This window comes from Motacilla alba, chromosome 2 (assembly GCF_015832195.1).
Source record: "Motacilla alba alba isolate MOTALB_02 chromosome 2, Motacilla_alba_V1.0_pri, whole genome shotgun sequence".
In the NCBI taxonomy this organism is placed as follows: Eukaryota; Metazoa; Chordata; class Aves; order Passeriformes; family Motacillidae; genus Motacilla; species Motacilla alba.
In genome coordinates this window covers 101,720,736-101,745,824 of record NC_052017.1, presented here as the reverse complement: position 1 = coordinate 101,745,824, position 25,089 = coordinate 101,720,736, and the positions used below count along the sequence as shown (strand labels likewise).

Below are 25,089 nucleotides of genomic sequence, written 5' to 3'. Positions count from 1 at the left end.
CAGAGTACCTGGCATCTCTTGATGAAGTAACCAAATCAAGCAATTACTTCTAATGCAAAAGTATTTCTGAAACATATTCAAAACAATTAACAGAATGCTAATCTCATAATTTAACCTTGATTTGCCCTCCAAGTCCTCCAATAAACATTAGGGTTGACTTGTTAACATCCAATATGCTGGCTGTCCCCAGAGAGGTTCCAGATTTAGGTGAAGGCTTCTGATTGGAGTTCATCTCCTCTATGCTGAGTGTACCTGTTTTTCCAAACCTGCCAAATACAAATACTAATAAATAGTCATAGAAATCACCAGGCCTAATCAACACATACATACTATTGGCTTCTCTTTCTAAGGACAAGAAAAATCTCATCATTGAAAATGATGAATGGACATCATCCAAACAGTGGATGCTTTGTGTACAACACTTATGACATTCTCATTTTAATTACCTGGTGGCATGTATTCTGTGCCATTTGTTGTTGTCGATCTGAAAATCAGGGTATTCCACCCTTGTTGGTCCAGAGCCCAAATCCCAAAGAAGAGCTACCTTACCACGTCGCATCTCCACTGCCAGGAAGTCTGTCTGAAAAACAGCAGAGCCTGTTCTAATACATGGCATCAAATGTATATTTTCACCAGTAACATGGAGAAAATATTTCCAGATTCATGTCCCTACATCCCGTATGACAGGAGTCGACATTTAGCAAAATCAGGCTTTCCATTCACTTCTAATGAAACAAAACTCCCTCAGGTTATATGCAAGTACCTGAATGCTTTATATGTACAACCCCATGGTAGTGTGCCACAAGGAACTAACAGCTGTGCATTTCTTGAAATTACAGAGGGAATGAAGACGAGAGCAATGTGACCAATGACCAGCGAGCCATCACACTTCCTTCCAAGTGGGTGGATGCACCGTGCTCATGAGGGACAGCTTCAATAAGTTTAGCTGTGTCACCAAGCAAATCATTTGACACACTCCAGCACGCTATATGAAAGTATCACAAGGGGTGTTACACTCCATGTGGTCAATGCACAACACAGGAAAAGGAAGGGGGACTTTCAGCACAGGGTCAAGAGGCAATAGTTGAGGAATCTGGTGCTTTTATTGTCTAACATTGAAGATCTCTGGAATCATCTAAGGCACAGAAATATTTCTACCCCTAGTGAATACATCCATCCGCAAGGGACCTCATTTTCTTACTTAGTTTGAAATCAAGCAAGAAAAAGCATATTTAAAACCTTCAAAAGTAATTAAAAACTTCTGACTACCATCACCTTCAGTAAATGTACCCCAGAAACTTACCTTTCCATTGCTACCCAAGTAGAAAAGGAGGTTATCTGGTTCAGCAGTTTTCACATTGAGTGTTAAAGTGTTGTAATTTGTAGATGAAAGTTGGGGTTGATAGGCACGAATACAATCTCTGTCTGCTGACACTGCAACTTTAATCTGGAGGGAAAAGAAGAAAATGGAATCTAAACAACTCCCAGTGAACATAGCACTCATTTTTGGAGTATGTACTTAGCTTCTGACCAACAAATGCAAACCTTTTGCTGAAATCTTCCATGCAATCTAAGTATTGTTGCTTGGGCTAGATTTTTGCAATCTTCTAGGTATCTCATGATAAAGAGATTCACAATAGAAAAGAAGGAAATCTGTCTTAATACACTCAGTTGGGAGGTTTGAATCAGTAAACAAATTATTCAAATACCTCAGAAAATAACCGTAAGTTTTGGGTCAGAAGATCATATAGCTGCAAAAAGCCATGTCATAATATCAGAAAATAAAGATACAGAAATTCAAAATGTTTTAAAATAAAGGAAACCATTTCTAGTCTATATGGAGAGATTTTTTTTTTTTTTAACAAATTAAGAAGGAGACTGTCTGCAACAATTCTGGTTATTTCAAATTTGTAACAGTTTACACAATATTAAAAAATACTTTTGTGAATATATGGCAAGTTCAACTTTTTAAAGATTAAATCAATCATATTCCTATTGTCATATATCCCTAAGACCACTGTTTAGTAAACTGATGAAAAATTGATCCACGCTAAATGCAACAGAACTTCCACCAGCCTCGTAGAATAATGACAGAAAATCCATTTTAGCAAGAAAAAGCCTTAATTCCTTAAACTTCATGGAATATACCTGTAACTGCTAAATGCATATAGCACACGGTGTATATATGCATGCATCTGGACACAGATATCTACAGTTTCTCTTGTGTAGCAAAAAATTACAAACAAACCAACAAATAAAAAAGACCAAACAAAAATATAAACTAACAAAAAACCCATACCCACCCCCCCCAAAAAACCAAACCAAACCAAAACCCTTAACCTCCACACCCCGCCCCCACCTCAAACAGAACAAATTCCCCCAAATTGGAAAAAAGGATTTTGCTAACACTTCTTTTCACCTTGCCAGGAACTTCTGTGGCTTATGACACCTCAGAAAATATCTTTTTTTTTTTTTTTTTTTTTTTTTGCAGTGGACTCATTAAGCTTCAGTAGACTGTGACAGAGAAGCAATAACCATATAATTAAGAAGATTTGCAGAAAGAACTGAGTGCCTTCTTTTTTTAAAAAAAAACCTCCCTAAACCTTACAATAACATATCCACAAGTATGTCAAAGGCATACCAAAAATTACTTATTGCAAAGTCATTTTCATATTTCTCTCACAGTCTAATGAGATCCACAGTACAGTTGATTCACTTTTGCTGTCTTTAAGGTAGAAGCAGAGACTTAAAAACAAGTACACTGTCTTAAAGTACTCTGGATACTCAGCTGCTTCTTGCAAAGAACATATGGACATGACAGGCCATAATAATAAATAGTAATGCATAGAAATAACTATAACTAAATAATAACTAATATCTAAAGCAAATAATTCATAGAATCAACACTCTTGACAAAAAGTTTGTAATGATACTTGATGTTATATGGGGCACCCCACATCAATCTCTAAATAACCTCAAAAATTAACGTCTTCGAAAGAGAATAGCAGTACCATCCTCCAACTTGTCTCTTTCTTATCAAAATCTCTCATGGCTGCTCTCTGGCATTTCATTATTTTTATAGGAAACAGGAGAAAAGAGCAGATAAATTACTAGCAGGCTGTTCTGACATACTCACAAATGCAATAAGAACCTTGATGCTAAAACCTTAAAATGTTGCCAGTATGATTTTAACATCAGTCAGTGCTTGGACTTCACCGAGACTCCGCAACAACAACCAGGTACCTTGAAAGTAAATTTTAGGTTCCTTATCTCAAACAACCTCCCTGCTAAAAGTGAAAATTCATTAAAGTCTGGGATGATAGAACTTACAGATGCTGCCTGCTTGCGGGCCTGGCTGATAAGTTCTTTAATTTCAGACAAGTTTCTGTTCAGGTTCTCCTCTAGCATTTTCAAAGGTTTGAGTCTATCCAATAAAAGACTTGCTTGTGCTTCAACTTCTTTAACTTTTTTTTCAGCTGTGAATGCTGTGGAACCATAAAAGAAATGTTGAGGCAGGGTGAAATTGCTAAAATACTTAGCCAAGGTAGGCAGCTTGTGATCATTTTGGTTTCAGCAACTTTTAACATCAGTAAGGGATACACATTCCATGTGAATCCGCTAGAGGACTTTTTTTAAAAGTTAGCATATTCTTACTGAATTAGGAATAAACTCTCAGCCCATCAGACTCTTATTTAATGCCTGTTACAATTGAATATTAATACTGCTTCTGCTAGCAGTGACATTGCCACAGAGCAAACTTACCAGCTTTTGATGAATCAGTAATGAGCTCACTTGTTTTCCTCAAAGTGTCATTAACTTGGGACAATGTAGAAGACGTATTCATTAGCTTTTCACTGAACTCCCCAAAGTGACTTAAATCCACTACAGCACTGGTATTTGCAGACACAGCCAGCTCTTTCACTTCAAACATGTATTTCCTGGTATCTGAAACACAGTTCCAAGGTTAAAAAACATTCAAAACTTTCATACATTCTTGTGACTAACAAATGCCTGGCTTTGTAACAGCAGCCACAAACATAGTCAAACTAGGAATGCCGTCAGTTACATTCCTGTCGTAGTAAGAATTGCATTTTTGTTTCTTTGGGGAACTTGATTCTGCCTATCTCATCAGGAAGTTTGTATGAATGCATCATGGTCATAGTGTTTAAGTTCTCTAAATGAGTGTTGGCACCACAGACACTCATCTGAGACTGAGGTTTTGAATACTATGCAGAGCTGGTGAGGCAGAAGGTCTATTACACCCTCTGGTTTTGCCTACAGTCACCTGTATACTGAGTGCACCACCCCCAATCTCAGTCTGTCCCTTACACCCTCTGCCCACAAGAGTGGTAAGAGGCTGGAGCTGGCAAAAAAGGCCTGAGTTAGACCTTCAAGGATCCTCCTTCATCACTCTCTACACAGAGAGCAATGCCACCATCGATCTCTGACCAAGGGGGAAAAAATAAAATAAAATGAGGCAACTTCAAGAAATGTAACAACAAAGCTGAAATCAAACAACATTAAACTGTGAGTTAAGGAGAACACTCCTGTGATTTTAATGATTTAACTTTCAATGTGTAGTTTTATGATAGATAGCATCCTGCAGTTCATATGCAGTGTAACATCACCACTACTATTACCCTTTAGCATGAATTAGGTCTCTGAATTGCAAAATGGGTATTTAAAGGCTTTGAACTTACCATTCTAATCCAGATTCACAGTAGAATCAAACAACCCTAGCAAGAGGTCTTTGTCAGTGTTTTTCTAACTTAAAACACATTATTAAGGTTGACAAAGTATTTTGGACCCTCTTATTCACAGCTTTACAGTAATTTTTTCTACTAGTTTCCATAAACTTTAGGTCTTGCCTTTATTCAAAATAATGACTCAAAAAAAGAGGAATTCTTTCATTTTAGAAAAGCACACAAAATAGGTTTTAATCAATTTAATGAAGTCTGCATTTACAACAAGAAAACATTTACATGCAGGCTGTAAAATTCATAGATTAATATAATCAGTTTTGAAACAAGCCAGAAAAGGAAGTGAAATCTTGGAGTTCCATATGTAAATTTCTCTGCATGTGGGATTAAATATTCTATAACTTCACTCTCCTTACATATCAGTGCAATTGTATTTCTATCAGAGCCCCTCCTGATTCACAGCAATATGAAATGTGAATCAGACTACAGACCTTATATTATAACCCAATTATGTTTAATGGGTTTACTGAAAAGAAAGTAAAATATTTAGGAGGCTAAATGAAGTCTCCAGTATAGATTATTGCTAGGTTTCTGCAATCAGATAATGAACAGGGTTTTATTACAATTGTACTAGAGAGTTCTGTAATAAGGAGAATGTCAATATAAATTTCACTTACTGTTACGTAATGCTCTGAGTGTCAAAAGAGAATCATTAAGTTGGTTGCCAATTTTATTTGTGCTTTCCTTAATCTTTTCTACCTTTTTGCTCAACCCATTCAATCCAAACAGAAGTCCTGTTGAAAGAAATACCACACACATAAACAAATACCATACAACCCACGCAAAACCAAAGCATTCAATTATTTCAATTATTTCATCAATGGAGCTTTTTTTTTTTTTTCCAACAGAAAGAGCATTTTACAAACAGGAATGCAAAATGAATGCAGTATAAATAGATAAGCTCCTGTGGGCACTGCTCCGTTCAAAGCTACCCTTTTTGGCCAATTTCATGAGACTGAATTACTACAAACATAATGAGGAAATGGCTATAAATTAAAATTATTCCATGATTGTGAACTCTAATATTTTTTACAGTGTTCTTCATGTTTTATGTTATCTAACAGGAGCCAAAGAAGTGGCTTTTTTTCTATATATTTGTGATCTGTTTGCCTAATCCTCTGATTAGAAATTAAAATATGTAGAATAGAAGGAAAAAAAAAAAAGGTAATTCTGTTCATCTGAATTACATAAAAGTTATACATATTTGTAAACCACCAGTATTGCAAGACAACACAATTTTACAGTTACAGTTTATCTCCATGAAACATCCCCTTTCTGTCCAATTTTGTCAAAAATTTAGCTTAGGGTTTGCTTCTGCCCCTACATGAAGCCTTTGTTCAAAATGCTTTTGAATTTTCATGGTGTAGACTTCAATGCCTTGCTAGTATCAAGGTTCAATGCCTTGCCTTGGAGTAAAAGAAAAACCATAAGTATTTTTGAGTTTATGGAGACAAAGAACTCCAACTTTTTCTTGTATTTCAGCTGTCCAACAGGAACAAATAAAAAGGATTAGGATTTAAACATGTCATCTCACATACCTGTGTCATCCATGATTTATTAAATAAAAACAAATGGAATTTTCAAGAATTATGCTTTGTCTAGTATACAATCTATAAAGATTTAATTAACAAAGTTTGGAAAAAAAGCCATTGCAAGCTTATAGGTAAATGGGGTATAGTGAAGGCCATATTTTTAAATGTTCACAGAGAAAAAATTTATTCTTATCCAAAAAATGAAAATACTACGAGAATCCATAAAACATTAATCCTAATTGCATGATAATATGTACCCAGTCATATAAATATATTTACCTTATGCTCATTTAAAAAAAAATAAACTACAGAAAAAAGCAGCACAAAACAGAAAATGGGGAACAAATAGAGGCAGAAATATGAATTCCATAGAACTGACCATCACTTTTTTTCTTCAGATTTTTAGCTTCATTCTGAAATTTGGAGCTAAGCAATAGAGTTTCTTTTCCCAGAAGACTGAAAGACTCCTCTGGCTAAAAAACACAGACATGAAGTTGCCACATATGAAAAACAGAAATTCAACTGAAAACATTTAAGTATTTGAAGACACCTATATAAAGTTATTGAACACTTGTGTTATTTATGAGATATTCTATTCATTACCTTATTAAGCATCCATTAAAAATAATACAAGTTGTTATCCTTTATTCAAGAATGTGACATTGAGTGTCTTTGTGTTTAATAATAAAAAAAAGACAACTATGAAAGAAAACCTAAAAAATTTTAGTTTCAATGCTGCTAATGATTTGGTGTTGTCTTTTGGAAATTCTAATTCCAGACCTAATTCAAAATTTTCGGCTCTGAGCAATTTAAAGTGAGATATTTCAAAATCACAGTTTTAGAGGCATTCTTTTACCTTTCTCCAACTGAAAAAACCTGGAAAAACACCTTGAAGGATTCATGCTGTAGACAACTTTAATAAGACAGAGTGCCATATAAAAACATACAAGCTCACAAAACAATATCAACTATTTTGATCACTGTCATGTAAATGCATTATCACACATCTGCTTGTGCAGGTATAACGTGCATGACAAAGAGATGTGAGGGAGGAAATAAAATTATAGGAAACTGTTAAGATCAGATTGGGAACTGGTCTGGTCTTTCTAACCTACTGTTTCAGTAACAATCTGATAATCTTTGAAGGCAGAGGGATGGCAGATGAGACACAAAAATATGTTTTTTATGAAATGTCCTCTACTAAGCAAAATAGCTGTGGTTGGGAATACCCAGATAGAAATGGAAGAGGGACAGGTCAAATAAGGAGATTGTTGAATAATTCCAAAGGCAGAAAGGAGCACTAGAGGTTTGGGAATTTAAGTTCTATGGGAATACATCAGATGCCTGACATAAACCCTCATAGAATCAAGTCAAGTCCAGCTAAACATGCATTAGACATTAAAAAACAAACAAAACAAAGGGAAAATGGTACTGTGGCAGAGAGAAAAGCAAGGTAAAAAGAACGTGAGATGTGGTGTCATTACTGCCTTGGGGTAGGGGATTCAGGATACAGTACATACTAGCTGGTAGGACAGGCTGCCATCAAGGACATGCCTCCAACAAGAAGACTCAAGTTTTCAGTGAGTGCAGAAACAATTAGAACAAATATTCCTAAATGAGAAAGAGGCAGACATAAATTAAAGTACTAATTTTGATACTTACTAAATCCAAGGGGCCATTCATAACTCTAGATGCATCATCTGCCAAACTTTCTGTTCTTTCAATCACACTTTTAACGCTGGAGTGAGTGTGGATAGCAGCAGTTGTGTTCAGAGTCACATTCCTTACTCTGGAAAGGTCACTGAATAGACAATTAACAAGCAATCCTGTTTTCAATCAAGCACTGAGTTCCATGTCTCCAAATACAACATGCACATCTTTCCAGAATACATGATGCATTCTGAAAAAAACGAGCACACCTTGCCCAATGTTGCATAAGGGGCTTTCAATTCATTATTTTGAACTGAAAGACCAAATTAAAAGGTTTTCAATTACGGGGCTTTTTTCTATTTTGTTAGTTGCTGTTCTAGTTTTTTCCGTTCCATCTCTTTCTTTTCTCCTATTTTGTTCCCTTTTGCTTATGTTAATTTTTTTTCAATTTATAGAGACCCTTAGAACAAACAAATTGCATTGCGTAAACAGAACAGGAATGAGTCCCTATCTGAAACTTGAAAACTAAGTACAGATACAGGATCTAGGAGAAAATTATAAGCATCTAGAATCTAATCTATATTAAATTTTGCTTTATTGAATTTATCTAGCTGTGGTGAGGTCAAGAATTGCTTAATGTTACTCCAAGTGAAACTTTCTGTTTTCAAAACATGGGCAGGGAATTAGTTTAGTGAGTTAGGCCTCTACCTATTTTAATAGGTAGTCAGATTTATCTGACACTAATGTAAACCTCATAATTTTGTAATTCTTCAGTGGATCACCTCTCCAGTGCATCTGCAAGTCTTTGGAACTGGGTGGCATGTTCCTCAGCTCTGTATACCAAGTCAAGCACTCCTCTCACAGACATCTGCATCACCAGGTCATCCACATGATGTCGCAGTTTGGTGCTCCACAGGACCAACCCATCCTGGTGGACTTCCACATTCTGCAAAAGAAATGTTTCCCTTTTTTTTTGTTTTTGTTTCACTAGCAAAATAAACTTGAGAGTCTCTTAGAGGATGTTAAAACTTAAAGACTTACAAATGTGGAGTTCTCTACATCTTGGGCAAGAGCAGCAGCATCATTCAGTAGGACATCCCCTTCTTTAATGAGCATGGTCGAGATTTCTTCACCTTCCTTTATTTTTAGCTTTTTGTCCTATAGCATAAATCAAGTGTTTTATATTAGGCTGATAAGCCAGCTATACTGATGAGTTCAATAACATAATATTGTGCTTTTCAAACAGGGGTCTGGTTTCATTTAAATTTTTAAGGTATCATATATATTAAAATGTTTTAAAATGTTTAAAAACATAAAATATCAGCTTTAAAATACAATCACACATTTGGTACTTCTTATGCAGCAACACTGACTTGCAGCAACACAGCAACAATGTCCAGTCTTACATTTAACTCTGCCAGGTTGCTGGAGATGAGAGGAAACAAGCGATGGGTCTCATTGATGTTAGCGAGTGCCTCGTTCACTAGGTCCTGGGCATCCTGCAGTCTGCTGTTCTGCTTTGATAACAATTGGCTGGTGTTCATTTTTAGTTCAGCAAGTTCCTGCTGGGGTTTGAGATACTCTTTCTGAACCTGGGTCAACAACTTTTCTGCAGCTCTGAAAAAGGAGAGGAATCAGAACTTAAAGAATCAGCAAAGGAGGAACTTAGGCATGGATTTCTTAAGGAGAAAATGGTGTCATGTGAAATTAATTTATATGTATCTTCCTACTAAAGTCTGCCATTTTTTTCTAGAATAGCATACATGGTGGTTTAGTTATTCATAATGATGACTGCCTGGGGAGAAGACAGTAATAGAGTTCATAAACTTTGCATTAATGACTAGATGGAAAAGGGTGTGAGTATGAATCACATTTGTTTGGACTTGATTTGGGACATACCCGCCCACATCAAAATCTCTGGGAGTATTCTATATCCTAAATGTAGTGATTCATATTTTGAATGTAGGACCAAAACATCATCACAAGGATTGGCACTGGAAAGAAACAAGTAACCAGAATTGAAAGACATCTATGCAAGAGTCCAGAAAAGTTTAAATATCAAATAAAAATACAGAGTCTCATTAAAATGAACATTGATATGAAAAATCTCTGCACTTACATTTTTAATCAACAACAGAGATTATCAGGCAATTATTAAATTCTCCCAAATGTGTCAGCTATTAATTGCTTCAGCTATTCTATTTGGGAATATTTGCATCTTCATTTGAACACTTTCCAGAACTGAAGGAACAGAAATTATAATTACCCTGAAAGTCTATTCCTTTGTTTCTCTTTATTTCAGCACATATGCTGAACATTGTAACTCCTGAAATGGTATTTTTACGTAAGTGTTTCTCCTTATTAATCTGAGTGCATATAACATAGATCTTTAGCCAAAGTGAAAGAAACCTACTTTTTTTTTCACAGTTATATACAGCAAAATGCATTCCATCTTTCTTATTGAATAGCAGATGTGTATTTGCGTGCATTTCCTAAACCCAAAAATTCAGAGTCCCTTCAATCAGAAGCTACAGCCTTAAAAAAGTTAGAAGATCCAAAGTATTTTACAAGTCAATAATGGCTTCAGTTTCATCACAGAGTAAAAAGGTTATACTCCAAATTGTCTGTGGCCTTTGCCTTTCATGGCAAATGTGTGGAGACCTCAGGTGCAAATGTTGCCTAAAGTACATTATCACAAACTGAGTCACTGTGCGTCATGTAGCAACATCTACTACCTAAAACACAGACTAGCAAGCTGCTTATTTAAATAATTTTTGAATTCACAGCTGCTTTTCTTAAGAAATTCCACAAAGCAAGGAACCTTAGAGAACTTATTAGCTCTCGTCTTCGATCTGTCAAAAGGCCCTTATCAGAGAGCTTTCAGAAATTTCAACAGAGACTATAGTTGAAAAAGTTAATTTGCAAACACCTTCTATAACAGCTCAAAAACTGTTGATGTTGAAAGTCAGAACATTTTGTTACTATGGAACAACACATTTGGAGACATATTTGAAGTTCCTAATAAAAATAAATGATACATTTCTGGTCCATTTTCATGTCTATATAGTTTCTATACAGTTCTATATTCAGCAGAAGAGTCTGCTGAACAAAATGAGACATGCTACCAACACAGACACTATCCCGCTTAATTCAAAGCACTTTATATATATTAAAAAAAAGGTCAAATTTTCAGAAATATTCAAATATTCTACTCTGGTCTAAATACTGGTCCCTGAAGCCAATGTTAATGTTCCTACAGGTTTTGGTGTGATACAGCATTAGTTAGTATTTCTGAAAGTGGAACAAAAAAATTGCTGACTTTTGGAACAGTACTTTTTTAATCTTGCCAAGTCTGGCAATAAACACTAATAGTGACTACAAAAGCCATTTCAAAATGGCCTTCAACTGGAGACATATCAATACAACAGAACACAATCCTAAGCAATGGCTCAGAATGCTTAAAAATGCCTTGGTTTTATTTGCAGATCTTTGTGTTACATATTCCAGTGACAATTAATTGTCATGTCCTTCAGCAGGCCTGACATGTCCTGGGCTCGCAATTGACTGAGACAGTTTTCAGCCAAAACCAACAGAGATGTGTATTAGGTCAGATCTGAAAGAATCTGAAATCAGTGAGTCTTTTGACTTACTGCAAGGGAATTTTGTATCACATCCAAGTTAACAGGCTTTACTATTGATTTTACAGACTTCTAAAAGACTTTATTATTGCTTTGTATCACATGGGATGACCAAGTATCACCAAATCATGTAACTTCAAAGCAAAGTTCACACAGCTCCACCTGGGCTAACTATCACACTGCCACTTATTATGGCAAAATGTTTCTCCAGATATCTCTTCAAAAAAGCAGTGTTGCATGGCAGAGACATATTTGAAATAAAGTTTTTGTAGAACAGGCTTACTTTAGGACTGTGGTAGCATTATGGTGCTGCTGAACAAAATCCTTTTTGCGCAATGCATCCAAAAGGGCAGAAATATCATCCTGCAGGCTCTGAGATGTAGCATTTGACAGTGGCAGATCCAGGCCGAGTGTTTCATTTAGTGACAAAGCAACTTCAGCAAGTACTGAGTAGGAGAGTAAACAATTCAGTCACACCATTAAAAAGAAAACAAACCCATATTTGAATTCCCTGCGCAAACTGTAGCATTCTCCAGGTAAATAGGATTTTAAGAGTTGCAACCCTCATACCCTTACTAAATTTTGTAAAGAAATGGAAATATCTTAAAAACAGGATACCTTTGATGGTTGTATGCACTGTGTCAATAAAGCCAGTCAGTTCTTGACTTTTATTCCTGGTTTTCTGAGTCATTGTGTCAAGTTGCTGAGCTTTTTTCAAAAATCTAGATGTCTGGAATAAAATCAGAGATGATATTTGACAGTTCTCCTTAAACACTGATTAATTCCTGACACTTGTCTGTGTTTTTTCTGCTTATTTTCTTAATATTGAGAATATTTTAGTTTAAGGAAACAATGCTTTTTGGTAAGGTAAATCTAACTGCTTTACAAATCTCTGATGCTTCCATCCTTGCAGATGCCTTAATTGTGTTTAAAGTTCCAGACTCTCAGATCAGAGTTATCAATTACTTCCATAATCAGTGAGCTCATAATTAGCAAAGCTATTTCTTTAACTAAGTAAACATTATATAATTTTTTAAGGTACTACTAATGTTTGTTAAGATAATCACTGTTCTGGATACATCAATATCAATGCAATACAATAGCAGCATTCAGTGGAAGCACCTGGTTAGATTCTCTTTACATGGCCAGAAAATTATAAGAACATTTGGTCAGCAAATGAGATCTAATGGCTGAAGTACTATGTTCTATTTCCTACCTACAATTATTGTCCTGTTAAGACTGGATAAAGAATACAGATGTTGTCTACTTTTCCTGTGAGACTTTAACAGATTTTTTTTCTCCTGAGGTCATTTTAAACACAATACTACCTACAGGTATCAAGGACTTTTTGGTCAACATTCAGCTATGACGTAACTATTAATTAGCTCCACATGCGAAAACCAATGAGAAGGAAGTAACTCACTCTCTCCAGTTTTAGGACATTAAATAAATACAATGAACACAGTACTAAAAAACTTTCAATTTTAACAGAAACCATGTAAATCTCCTGGACAATATCATAAACCACTGTCATTTGCAGAAGATTTCCACAAAGCAATTAACTCCCCTTTTCAGGAAGACTACAGCATGGACTGAATTCCTTCACTGAACTGAATTTTAAGTAATTTCTGAACAAATCTCTAGCATTCTGCTATTATGCTATGAAATCTCCAATGGTTTCCCCAGATAGGCTAAGAATAAAGAAGCCAGCACCTACCTCTTCATGCAAGTAATCAATTCCTCCTGATAAATTCAGAAGATTTTCTTTTGCTGTATCTAACGAGTAAGTTGGGTCTTCTCTAGGAACTACAGACCTCTATAAGGAATGAGAAGTGACAGCTCACTGTAATTTGAAGACTTTGTTGAGTCCAGAAAAGTTGGGAAAAAATAATTATGCACACTATTTAGATTGTTTATAGGTTTGAAAGGACTGATTTTCAAAGCACACAAGATGATGTAAGTTAATTACATACATACAGCTCATGCAACACAGTGTACCATTTCTTCAAATAAGCAAGAATCCAGCCATGTTGTATTTTTAATTGAGTAAATAGGAAGGAAGCAGCAGTTCTCCATTCCTGATTCTCAAATTCACCACAGTCTGAGCTACCAAATAAACTACTTTGAGGAGTCGCAAGGCCCTTCAAATTAAGTATTTCATCCAGTACCAGATGTATTTCATCCAGATAGCTGCTATCATTTCAGCAACTGGTCCTGTAAGAACAGCTGCACTTGGGTGTATCTGTGAGGATGACCCTGGAGATCAGCAGTCCTGTGGGTCCCTTTGTCAATGGGAAAGAATAATAGGCTGTATTTGCCTTCAAGGTCACCTCAAACCTGCTCCATACAGCAATAAATAGGTCATTGTACCCAAGTATATTATATTTGATACAGTCAAGGCCTGAAACAGAATACCACTTCTCTAAAGACGCAAAGAAACTTAGGGCATCTCTTACAGGGAGAGCAAGTTTAGGAAAGGTTATTTTTAGATTTCAGATGTTTCAGAGCCAATCATCATAAATACCACAATAAATTATATATATATATATATATATATATATATATAGTAAAATCAAATTTTTTTTAAAAGTAATACACAAGAGTATCCAGCCTTGTGTCAAATGGAAATTTCAAAGCCTTTTCCTCAATGATGTGAAAAACCAATGAAAGAGAAAGCTAAAACTCTTGAGCCTTAAAGCCCAGCAGGTTTCTTTAAAAGCCTAGTTCAAAAAAGCAGGACAGGACAGCAACAAAGTTTAGGTGTATCAGGAGTAAAGCAGGAGGCTTTAACTAGAAAAACAGAACTACTGAAGTCTTCCAATGGACTGGAGGTGCAGAAGCAACGAGGAGCAGACAGTCAGATTTGATAACGTTGTCATTACCACAGGACCCACAGAAAGGTACAGAAAAGAGGAAGTACTCGAGTTCCTGAGCTACCAGCATGAGGCAGAAGCAACACAGTAAGGGGACAGTCCTTCAGGGAAGATCTGTAATTCACAGAAATAACCTTGGGGACTTTCTGGCCTCCAGCCACAGTTTCTTTGGTACAAGGTAAAAGGCAACATAATCTTTACATGTCCAGGAAAAGGGGAATACCTGCTTCCAAGCAGAGAAAAATTAAAAGACTATCAACTTGCCCCCACAATTAAGTTATTTAAAAAACACCATGGCCCGACATAAACAAAATTACATGAGTCACAAGAAGTTTTATATCACTTTAAGCACTCCACTTCCAATACAGTGACATCTGGCTTTGATTTTATTTTAATATTGAAAAAATGTATATACTAGAACTTAAAACGTAAGAAGTAAGTAGAAGCTTACTTAAGGTACTTAGATCAACTTAATACAAACTTATTACAGTTGAGAAAATTACACTTACTTAAGAAATAAATAGAAACTTAAACTGCCCTTATTTTTACATAAGATTTGACTTTTCTTTGTACTAAAAGGCTCAATAAAAACTGCATATGAATAATGTTTCCAAGTAAAATATGATGGTGCAGGAGCAAACAAACACAAACTAATTATGGAAAGCAAGTGAATTGTATCCTTGAAGTATTACAATAGTTCAGTACACTTATGCCTTAGGACATAAAGGAAGGGAAGCATAACTGAAGCTTTCAAATCAAAAGGTTAACAACTAAAATTAAAGGATAAGAGTACCTCTGCTGAAGCATAAACATGTCATTTAAACAAGTTTGCTATCAATTATTGTAATTATTAACATTTTGAAGTACACTGATTGGAACTCATTCTGCCTTATATCTTAAATAGAAGAAATTATAACTCAAAATTTTAATTTGCTGAATTTGGCAGCACAAAAAGACTCACATTATTTTGATTTTCTTGTGATATGGCAAAATACAAAGAAGATAGCTTTGTTTCTGACTCAGAGCTTGTCTGCTTGACTATTGCTGAGAAGACTCTTACCAACAAATGTGCTTATTTTTAGTAGTCATGCGGCAGGGAGGTTCCTGTTTATCTCTGTTTTTGTGCAGAGGCCACATGAACCTATTCCTCAGCAACAATAAATGACCTTCTACAATCACAAAAAGTGGTATTTCATGCTTTGTGTAAGGGGGGAAGGAGCTGAAGGGAAGTTAGCCCTAAGCAGTCTCAAAGCATTCAACACTGAAACATTCTGCTTGACTTTGGTGTCGTGAGATGAAGGATAAAGTAAAGCACTTGGGCTGCCATACAGCCACAAAGAAAGCAAACCACTGCACCCCAAGCACCCTTGCTAATGGAAAAGCAGCATACCAATCCAGGGAAGGACCCAGGGAACTCTAGGGAAATGCCCTCTAAATCTATGCCTTGGCAGCTCTTTAGCAAAGGGACCAAAAAGGGAGAAAACCTGGCCTGCTTTTCTATTTCACCACTGAGAGTTAATCCCCTTGCTGGCCAGACTTAAGAATGCACATAATCTACACAAAGAACATACATACAGCACATTCAGAAATCTGATTGGTGATTGAAAAATATATCAATCCATTTATTTAAATGCCAGTGCAACAGATGAAAAGAAACTTATACAGGCAGCCAAATAACTTAAGGTATATTTCCACAGCAAACAGAATGGTCTTAATCTGGTATCACTTACACATATTCAAGCTATGAACTTCAGGAGACCTTCTGTCAAATTACTAGCACCTGTGGGTGGCTGCAAGTCTTGCTTTAAAAGCGTGACTGAATATTTCTGCTGTTTATGTGTTCATTTACCTTCAGATGTTGTGTTGCATTCTCCAATTCTGACAATATCCCATAGGGCACACGGTCAATACCAGTGAGGTTCACTGAAAGCATGGCCTCGTTGAGATTGTCCAAACTGTTTAACAAAACTCCTGTGCAGTTGTCATCACAAGCTAAATAAAAAATTTAAGGAAGCAATATTAATATTAAAATGAACACAAAAAATACTGCACTTTTGATTTAGACAGTATGAGCCTTCATCTTTTAAGTGTGATAAAGTACAATAACTCTGAATGTACAGATTTGTAGTCTTGCCTTTCCCTTCTTGCCTAAGAGTGAACTTATTCCAAACACATTCTCCTTAGGTTAGCACACATTCAAGCCCTATTGGTTCTGCTAACTATTGAGCTGCTTGCTGTATTAAAAGCTTATTGAGCTTATTTAGCTATTTTGCAATAAATCCATGTTGAAGCCACTCAGTCAAACAGGTATGGCAGACAGGAAATTCCAGCCTACAGTCCTGTAATTCCATTTATTTCTCAGATTATTTTTTTATTTGTACAAAATAAACCAGAGCTCTAAATCTTGATTCATTATAGAAGCAAACTGCTGTGCTAGATGTGCCTTTCTGCTACTTACACTCTCATGAAGAATTATAAGAGTAATTATTAGGGGAATATGGCTTACTGTTGCTGGAGAATGCCTACAAACCTGGCCTAAGTCCAAAAATATTATTACAGCAACCTCACATCCAAAGGGTCAATGACATAGGAATTCAAGATTTTGCAATAAATAAGATATTATACGGTCAGTAAAAGTCTTAAAATTATCTTTCCTTAAACTTGTTTGTAACACTAAATAAGCCAATTTAAGGATTAACTGCTTGGCTGATGTTATGATCTCTACTGCAGTTTCCTCTATGTTCACAGAACGGTTGGGATTGGGTGGGACCTCCTGAGAATACTACCTAATTTGTTAGGGTTTCTTTCCTTCACAGAAAGAACAGGGCCAGACATCATAAACCCATCCAGGGAATGACCATATGCACATAAATACCACTGGAGCAGACCACAGCCCCTTGGGAAAGGAGACAATTTAAAAAGGACCTACAGACACACTCATCTTCCAGCAGAAGATGCCTCGGCTCACACTCCTGGCAGAGCTGTCCCGTGACCCCCGGCTTGCAGGGGCACTGCCCGGTGGCACCGTCACAATTCCCGTGAATGGAACCACCCGGATTGCACTGGCACAGACGGCAGCTGCCACCAGGGAGCTGAGGGGCACCGTAGTAGCCAGGGGAGCACCTACAGGGAGGAATGGCACACTGAACATCACGGGGTATTCATCATGACATCAGATGTTACATTTACTGACAGCTTAGGGTTTTTATTAATAGTTCATCAGTAACTAGAAAATCACTCCAAGTCCTTGAGTGCTCATTCATACACTTATTTATGAACACTGAATAATCTAAGTCCACATATGGCTCATATTAACCAAACTGCTCTGGGGAGTTGGGAAAAAATTCAAATAAATAATACATCTTGTGTAACTCACCTTTCACAGTACTGTCCTTCATATCCTGGGAGACAGGCATCACAGTGGTAATCATGATCACCTTTCAGGACACAAGTGGGACTAAAACTAGGGGAAGAATAAACAAATACCTGCTATCATATAAAAAAGACCATATAAAGACACACAACACCTTCAGCCACAGGTTAAATACTGGAAGCAACAGCACTTTCTGTTTAGTCTGACAGCATTTCTCTAGAATTTTTACTTTAAATTAGTTAAGTTTGCTTTCCCAATGCAGTTCCATTACTGCAGAATATGCTAGAGCACACTAGCATGTATGCCTTCCTTTGAAAAGGTAAGACAATGTAAAATGGACCCTGTATGATATGGATAACGCGTGTATTCAACTGAGACTTGCATGAAGACACCATAATTGCTATACTCTCATTCTGACTCAATTATACAAAAGCAAACAAATATGCTTCTTAAGCTTCTGAAAAAGCCCAGCCTGTACAGCATTTTGGTTTTTTCTAAATACAAAGTTAACTGTTCCTGTACCAAACAAGCAGATGTATAAATTTCAGACAAAACAAGTATTTGTTCTTCCCCTTGGACTGATCTCATGAAAAGTTCCTGCATTGAGTGGGGATGGTCTGAATCTTTGTAAATACAAAAGTACTGTTCTCTGAATAAAGAAAGACTCACATTTGATACTAAACAATGTCACAGCAACTTAGTCAACTATATGTAAAACAGTCTATGTTCCTGTTCTAGTCTTAGAGAAAAAAAATGACTCATCTATCACCTAATCCTTTTATTTTAAAATTTCATAGAGTTACCAGTACAGCCCAGAATGCAAGCTCCATTTACTAAATAAAAATAGGCAGCATTCAAATGTCTAGAAATGAAGGACACATAACAATAACCAACCCCTACTGTCATAGTGCAGGAGGAGCAGAAGGAGTAGGAGGTTGGATGAACAACAAAAAAAATGGGAATGGTAAAATGTACAGTGGATTTAGTAAGTTCTGGTTACCTGACAGGATTGGCTCTGGGACAGGCACAAGGAGAGCAGTCATTGGCAGATCCAGTTACTTTCCCGTAGTAGCCTGGGGCACAAGTACTGCAGTAATCACCAACTGTGTTATCTCTGCAGTTCTGAGACACAAAATTCAGATGGTTTAAAACAACAACAAACAACAGGAGCAACTTTATCTACATTATCAATATATGTGTGCAGTTTCCAACAATGATCTCCACATGTCACTACCCCCAGGTAAACATTCTCTAAATGAAAAAACTTTTTATGCAAACAGAATGCCAGCATATTTTCTCTTATGTGAATGCCCCTTCAGGCAGGCTGACCTAATTTCTTTTTTAAATTTCCATAAAGTCTATGGATTTTTACTACTGTTAATCAATTCAGGTCAGGACATCACAGTACAAAACAAAAAATCCTAAAAAAAAAAAAAAACCCAAAACAAAAGAAAGAAACAAAAAGGAAAAATTAAACAGAATACCTGGCTTTTCTGTTTCAGTATTTCAGCAAATGCTGAGGACTATCTCCAGTTAGGATTAACAGACACTACATTTTATTTGTCAAGAGTACTGATCAATAACCAGTGCTGTTAAAATTAAAACATAAATTGGCATTATAAACACAATTTAACTGACTAGGCCCCTGGGTGAACAAAAACATTTTTCTGCCTTGCCCTCCTTTTTAATTTTAACCTTTCTTTTTTCTTATTCTGTATTTTATATACCTGCTAGTGTGTATTTTAGGTTGGTTGGTGAGGTAAACAGTAGCAATGCAACCTCCTATTTTATGAGAGCAGAAGTCATGAGAAAAACAACTCTCTTGCCTACGCCACTCAGCTGGAAATGTCTGAGCAGTAATCCCAAGAAACAGATGACTTGCTAACCCTCAACAAGGAACTAAGAGGAAGAATGGTGAATATTCACCTCTGTGAAAGACCTATGCATCTTAGCCTTGCAAACGTGAGAGCCTTAGTTCTTACTCATGAGATACATAATTTTGTACAAACCTGAAAGCAAAAGAATAGCTTAGAAAAGCCTGAAGGACTAAGGAAACTCACTTAAAAACTAACTTCAAGAATTAATTCAGTGGAATTTGACTTTGAACTAACCCAGTCACCACTGGAAAAATAAAGTAACTAGGGGTAAAAATTAGAAAAAATACTGAGCAATGCCAGGGAATGGACTTAATATGGCTTATTTGGTTAGCTGAGAATTTGCTGTCCATAGCCTGTCAGACCACAAGAGAGAGGAAATGTGTTTGACCCCTCATGTGTGTGACCCCTCTTTGCAACCTTTGGGATAAAATGAGAAAAGTGAGCAAATCAACTTAGCTGAGGCATATCCCTACAATACTGTAGTCTCTGGGCATTAAAAAAAAAAAAAAAAAAAAAAAAGCCTCATTTAAAGCTGCCCAGAGGATTCTCTTCCTGAGAAAGAATTTACCTTTGATTTAAGTCTGTGGTGCAGTATGGCCTACTGCATTCCTTTATTTCTTTTCTTTGTATGCCTAAGCAGATCTTGCCTAGAAGCCCAAAAAGTCTCACAGAAAAACAGACAAATTCAACCGATATAGAAGTAATATGAAAAGTAAAATTAAAACTAAAATAATTAATAATTTTGAGTATGTTAGTGCCCCAAAATCTTGCTAACTTTACTGAATAGATCATAAGGGAAATTATTCTGATTTATCATTTTTATAAATGATAAATTTTGGGGGGGGGGGGGGGGAAATCACATTTTATCCAGCTAGTACAGTCATATACTTCTCCTAAAAACTCCTTGGACAGGTTACTGCCATTTCACTCAGGTGAAATCAATAAAAGAATGTCTAAGATGTACATACCAAGCACTTCCCAGTGTCAGGATCACAGGTTTCACTGTGGTTGTTGCACTGACATGGCACACAAGGTGTGATCAGAGTGTGAGGCTCTCTTGCACTAACTTCTGTATGCTTCCCCCTGTAGTATCCTGGAGCACAGCTCTAGTTGTAAGGGGAGTAAAGTAAAATTTTAAACAAATTATCACAGCTTTTAACAACAACAACAATTTTAAAAGCCATTAAAGTAAATTTTTTTTTCACACTATTAGACACACAAAAAGGATTCAAGTGTTCAGTACCTGGCAGGACAATCCAGTGTAACCAGCAGGACACCTACACTGCTCTACAAAATGAGCTAGAGGTCTGCCTAGATGCATTTCTTCAAACTTGACTGCAATTTCCATTGAGATATTTGCAATTCTACAAGATATATGAAGAAGAGAGTGTGAACATTTAAAGAAGCATGAAAACAAGATCCAAAAACATTTTCATGCTTCAAGGTCTGGGATACAATACATAATCTTCCATAATTTCCCATGTAAACATCTCAAAAACGGAAGATTTTTTTACTTATATATGGAATTTAAGAATCTACAACCAAACACATCAGAAATTATTAAAAGTAATATAGGTTGATCCCTCTCTGTCTGGAAAACTTCCCAAATCTACCATGCAAGAGTATGCAATTCTTCCACAGAAATATTAGACAACTGCTTTGCCTTGTGCCAAAATTTTGGACAGAGCTAACGAAAAGATAATTGGGGGCGTGTGAATCAAAAATAGCACAAAATCTGGAGGTGGAATCAGACTTCTTCAGAGCTGTGAAGATGTACAGACATTGGGTTTTAATCGGATGCACCTTTGCTTGTCCTGTTTGTTTCCAGATTGACACATGAAAGGATGATATTCCATCCCCCCCCTCTCATTAATAACAGTTCTGGACAAAATGGTAATAAAATGCTACTGTTCTGAGGCAGGACAATCTTATTACCATTGCCCAGAGGATTTCAAGCTACAGGAGACACCTAGATTGATACAAACCCAAGAACTCAGGGGACCATGTGCTTCAACTGAAAAAAGAAACAAAAAATTCAATATCCATAAAAATAAGATGGGAAAGGAATATTTTAGAAAATATAAAATATTTAACTATATCATCAGTCCTGCAGAGCACTGCATCAGCCTGTGCTCCTTTGTGTGTTTTGCTATCAAAGTAAGCAGCAGAGTCATTTAGTGTTTCACAAAAAAGAATTCTTCTCTTCTGCTAAGGCTTGCAATTGTCTGCTGCAATTAAAAGTCATACATGTTTTCTTGTCAGAGGAAGAGCAGAAGTCATAAATAGGAAATTGTAAATTTCTCTGAGGTAAGTCTTAACTGTATAGCTCAGTTGGGGCTATTTGTAAATTAAATCATAGTAAATGCAATACAATAAATAAATGCAATCAGAGGTTGCTTTACCTGCTCTGCTGTAATCCTTGGCCATAAGCTGCCTTGATAAGGATGTATTCAACATTGCTGAGCACAGACATGAAGTCAGAACGTAAGACAGGCTCATCAGACACAGAGTTAAAATACTTCCAAGAATCCTAGGGAAATATAACATATTTATTATTATTTATTAATTATTAAAACCAGGAACATTCATGTTTACTTCAAGGTAATGCTGTGTTCCTGCTGTGTTTCGGCTTACCTCCTTCATTTCTACTTCCTTGTCAGTTCTTACTCCATTTTCTGGAGAAGGGATGTCTACATAGATAACAAACTTGCTGGTGTGACCTCCTTTCATTAGAATCTGTGGCTCAAAATTTGAGGTTCCAAAGCCATCCAAAGCATAAAAGGCAACAGTATATCTCAGCTTCCCTCCATAGGCCATGAGCTGTTTGGATTAAAAATTATTACTATTAATTATTCTAAGGTTCAAGCTACTAGTTGAAAATATCTTAACATCATCTGTAGACTGGAAAGCTGCCAGTCAGTTGAAGAATTGGCAATAAAACAAGAAAATTGACTTAAACTCAGTCGCTTTTCCACCAAGGCTAAATACATATTGCTAAAAAGCAGTCTTAGTTTCTTTACCTAGACGTTCTCAAGGTGTGCACTCAGTTTACATTCAATTCCTAAGCAATAGAGATTTCATGATCTATAAACTGATTCTAGCAACAAGGTCAAAAATTCTTTTAGGTTTCTACAATGAAACCAAGTATATCATTGTATCCCCCCCACAGAATCTGTGAAGTAATTAAATATGGGTATTACCAATTTACAGGGTCAAGAAAAATCTTGTTAGGAAAGGGTAATGTAAATATATTGTTTGTGCTTGCTATATGTAAGTTCTACCACTGAATAGCTACAATATTATGACCTACAAGAATAGAACTAACATAGAAATATGTTATGAAGATAAAGTTGCTATTCTAGAGCAAAGGAGTGTCTATCAGACAACAAAGTTATCTACAAAGCATTCCAATTATTTAATGCTCTTACCTGGTCTCCCTGAAACTGCTCTGGCAACTTCCAGTAAAATGTTTCTGTATTTAAGTATTTTCTGACTATGGCAGCATCCAATAAAACATCTGGAAATTGTGCAAATACTCCTTCCACTGTTCCAGTCAGGTTACTTGGAGCTACTACATGCAGAATAGCCTGATCTGGAGTTAATGTTATCTGCAACACAAAGAGCAAAAGATTCATTCAACAAAATATCCAGTTAACAATTTTAGCTACTTTGAAACAGTCAATAGTCCATTTTAAATAAATGCCCAAACAAAAAAAAATGGAAATCATGTTTGATATTTACTTTTTTTAAGAAGTGAAAAGTGAAACGCAAGGTTTCAGAAATAAGAATATGACAATTTACCACTTGCTTTCTTTTCTGTTCTGACCTGTGCCACTGGCCCCATAAGCCAGTCAAGTCACTCAGCCTGATCCATAAAAAGTGCACACCAGTGTAGTAGCTAACATGAGGATAACAGCAAATCTGTGTCATAATGTTGTTTTACTTACAGGGATTCTCACATGGTCTTCTAGTTCTGAACAGGATGTGGACATGCCAAAACAGAAGCATGGAGAACATCCTAGTGCATTGTTAGCAGACAGACCAAAAGTTCCAGGTTTACACTCACTGCATTGTAGACCAAAAACATTTTCCTGGAGGATATTTGAAAAATAAAAAAGTAACAGTACATTCATAATACTTCACTAGCTAAATGAAAGATTATTATTTTTTGAAGAAAAGCTAGTTGCTACATAAACTACATAGCAATCTGGTTTACTGTGCAGTATATTACTTTTCTCATTATTTTCCAATGCTGTTTTGCTTTCTTAAAAAGAAAGCAAAAACAAAAACACAAAAAAACCAAAAACCACACACACAAAACTCCCCACGAACAACCACAGAACATTTAAGTTAAGCTCATATATTTGACTGTCTATCAAAAATAAGCATTTATGTATTTCAACTCAAGATAGAATTTCCTCCCAAACCTGCATCTGGAAAATGAGTTCTAAAAGCCAAATAAACTGCTCAGTATAAACAGGAATCAAGGGACCTATTCCCAAGTGTCTTTTTTTGCACTCAATTCCCAATTGGTAAGCTGAACCTCAAGAAACACCCAAAACTACAGTCAATGTCCACTAGTACCTTTCACCAGAGATTGGACAGACATCTATGAAGGCATAAATTTGTTGTCTTGAAGTAAGTTGACTATCACTCAGTTTTTCAAGAAATTATTCCCTTCTTTTCAGAAAAATCCATACTATCTGTGTTTTTAATGTTTCCCTCCCTATATCCAAGAATATCAGAGTTCACTATTAGCAATATATCTGAGTTATTCTTAAGCACTGAGATTCTAACACTGAGATTCTCCATTTAGTATTTATTGGTTTCTTCCTATCATTACCATTTGCATTTTCAAAAAAGCAGGCTGTATCATCTGAACTAATGTGTTGTTCCCAAACCTAAGAGCATGAACAGAACAACTTCCCTGGTTTTCAATTTTTCCTGACTAATAGCAAGATCTGACACAGGAAATCTTTCAGCAGTGATCCAGCTGTACTCATGAAATAACACGGATTGTCTTTTGAGTTCCTTTCAGGCTGGTATCTTCCTTGACTTTAATGCACTCAATGTCTAGAAAGCACTAATGCTTTCCCAGAAGGGGCTGAATGACTCGGTACCTTGCAGGTACAGACACCAGTTTCTTCTTCACAGCCACAAACTCCTTCGGTGCCATTACACGTCTCCGCTTTGGTTCCACTCAAGTCACAGTCACAGGCAACACAGTCCGGGTAGTCCCTGTAGCCCAAGGCACACCTGGAGCAGTCTCGTCCTCCAAATTCAGTTTTGCACTGGCATTGACCTGTCAACACATCGCACTGGAGGTTGGTTGAACCAGTGCTGCTACAGTTGCAAGCCTTAGCAGAAGAGAAGAAAGGTTAATAAA

At 36.3% G+C, this 25,089-nt stretch overlaps 1 protein-coding gene across 3 annotated transcripts in view; it reads right to left on the bottom strand.

Annotated features, from left to right (window-relative positions):
• Window positions 1-25,089, bottom strand: part of LAMA1 (laminin subunit alpha 1) — a 99,917-nt gene that overhangs the window by 19,287 nt on the left and 55,541 nt on the right. For all 3 annotated transcript variants that reach the window (XR_005259820.1, XM_038163629.1, XM_038163621.1), the window contains exons 23-47: window positions 24,824-25,060; window positions 23,651-23,794; window positions 23,132-23,311; window positions 22,338-22,523; window positions 22,106-22,233; window positions 20,947-21,067; window positions 20,672-20,809; window positions 18,827-18,948; window positions 17,830-17,916; window positions 17,383-17,576; window positions 16,303-16,445; window positions 13,298-13,396; window positions 12,199-12,310; window positions 11,864-12,026; window positions 9,349-9,559; window positions 8,984-9,100; window positions 8,725-8,888; window positions 7,955-8,093; window positions 6,672-6,765; window positions 5,378-5,494; window positions 3,763-3,945; window positions 3,331-3,485; window positions 1,304-1,447; window positions 447-580; window positions 116-266 (exon numbers count right to left, since the gene is read on the bottom strand). Coding sequence is in view for 2 of the 3 variants with exons in the window: in XM_038163629.1 (XP_038019557.1) it covers window positions 116-266; window positions 447-580; window positions 1,304-1,447; window positions 3,331-3,485; window positions 3,763-3,945; window positions 5,378-5,494; window positions 6,672-6,765; window positions 7,955-8,093; window positions 8,725-8,888; window positions 8,984-9,100; window positions 9,349-9,559; window positions 11,864-12,026; window positions 12,199-12,310; window positions 13,298-13,396; window positions 16,303-16,445; window positions 17,383-17,576; window positions 17,830-17,916; window positions 18,827-18,948; window positions 20,672-20,809; window positions 20,947-21,067; window positions 22,106-22,233; window positions 22,338-22,523; window positions 23,132-23,311; window positions 23,651-23,794; window positions 24,824-25,060 (3,663 nt within the window). In the remaining variant the exon portion in view is untranslated. The remainder of the gene's footprint in view (window positions 1-115; window positions 267-446; window positions 581-1,303; window positions 1,448-3,330; window positions 3,486-3,762; window positions 3,946-5,377; window positions 5,495-6,671; window positions 6,766-7,954; window positions 8,094-8,724; window positions 8,889-8,983; window positions 9,101-9,348; window positions 9,560-11,863; window positions 12,027-12,198; window positions 12,311-13,297; window positions 13,397-16,302; window positions 16,446-17,382; window positions 17,577-17,829; window positions 17,917-18,826; window positions 18,949-20,671; window positions 20,810-20,946; window positions 21,068-22,105; window positions 22,234-22,337; window positions 22,524-23,131; window positions 23,312-23,650; window positions 23,795-24,823; window positions 25,061-25,089) is intronic.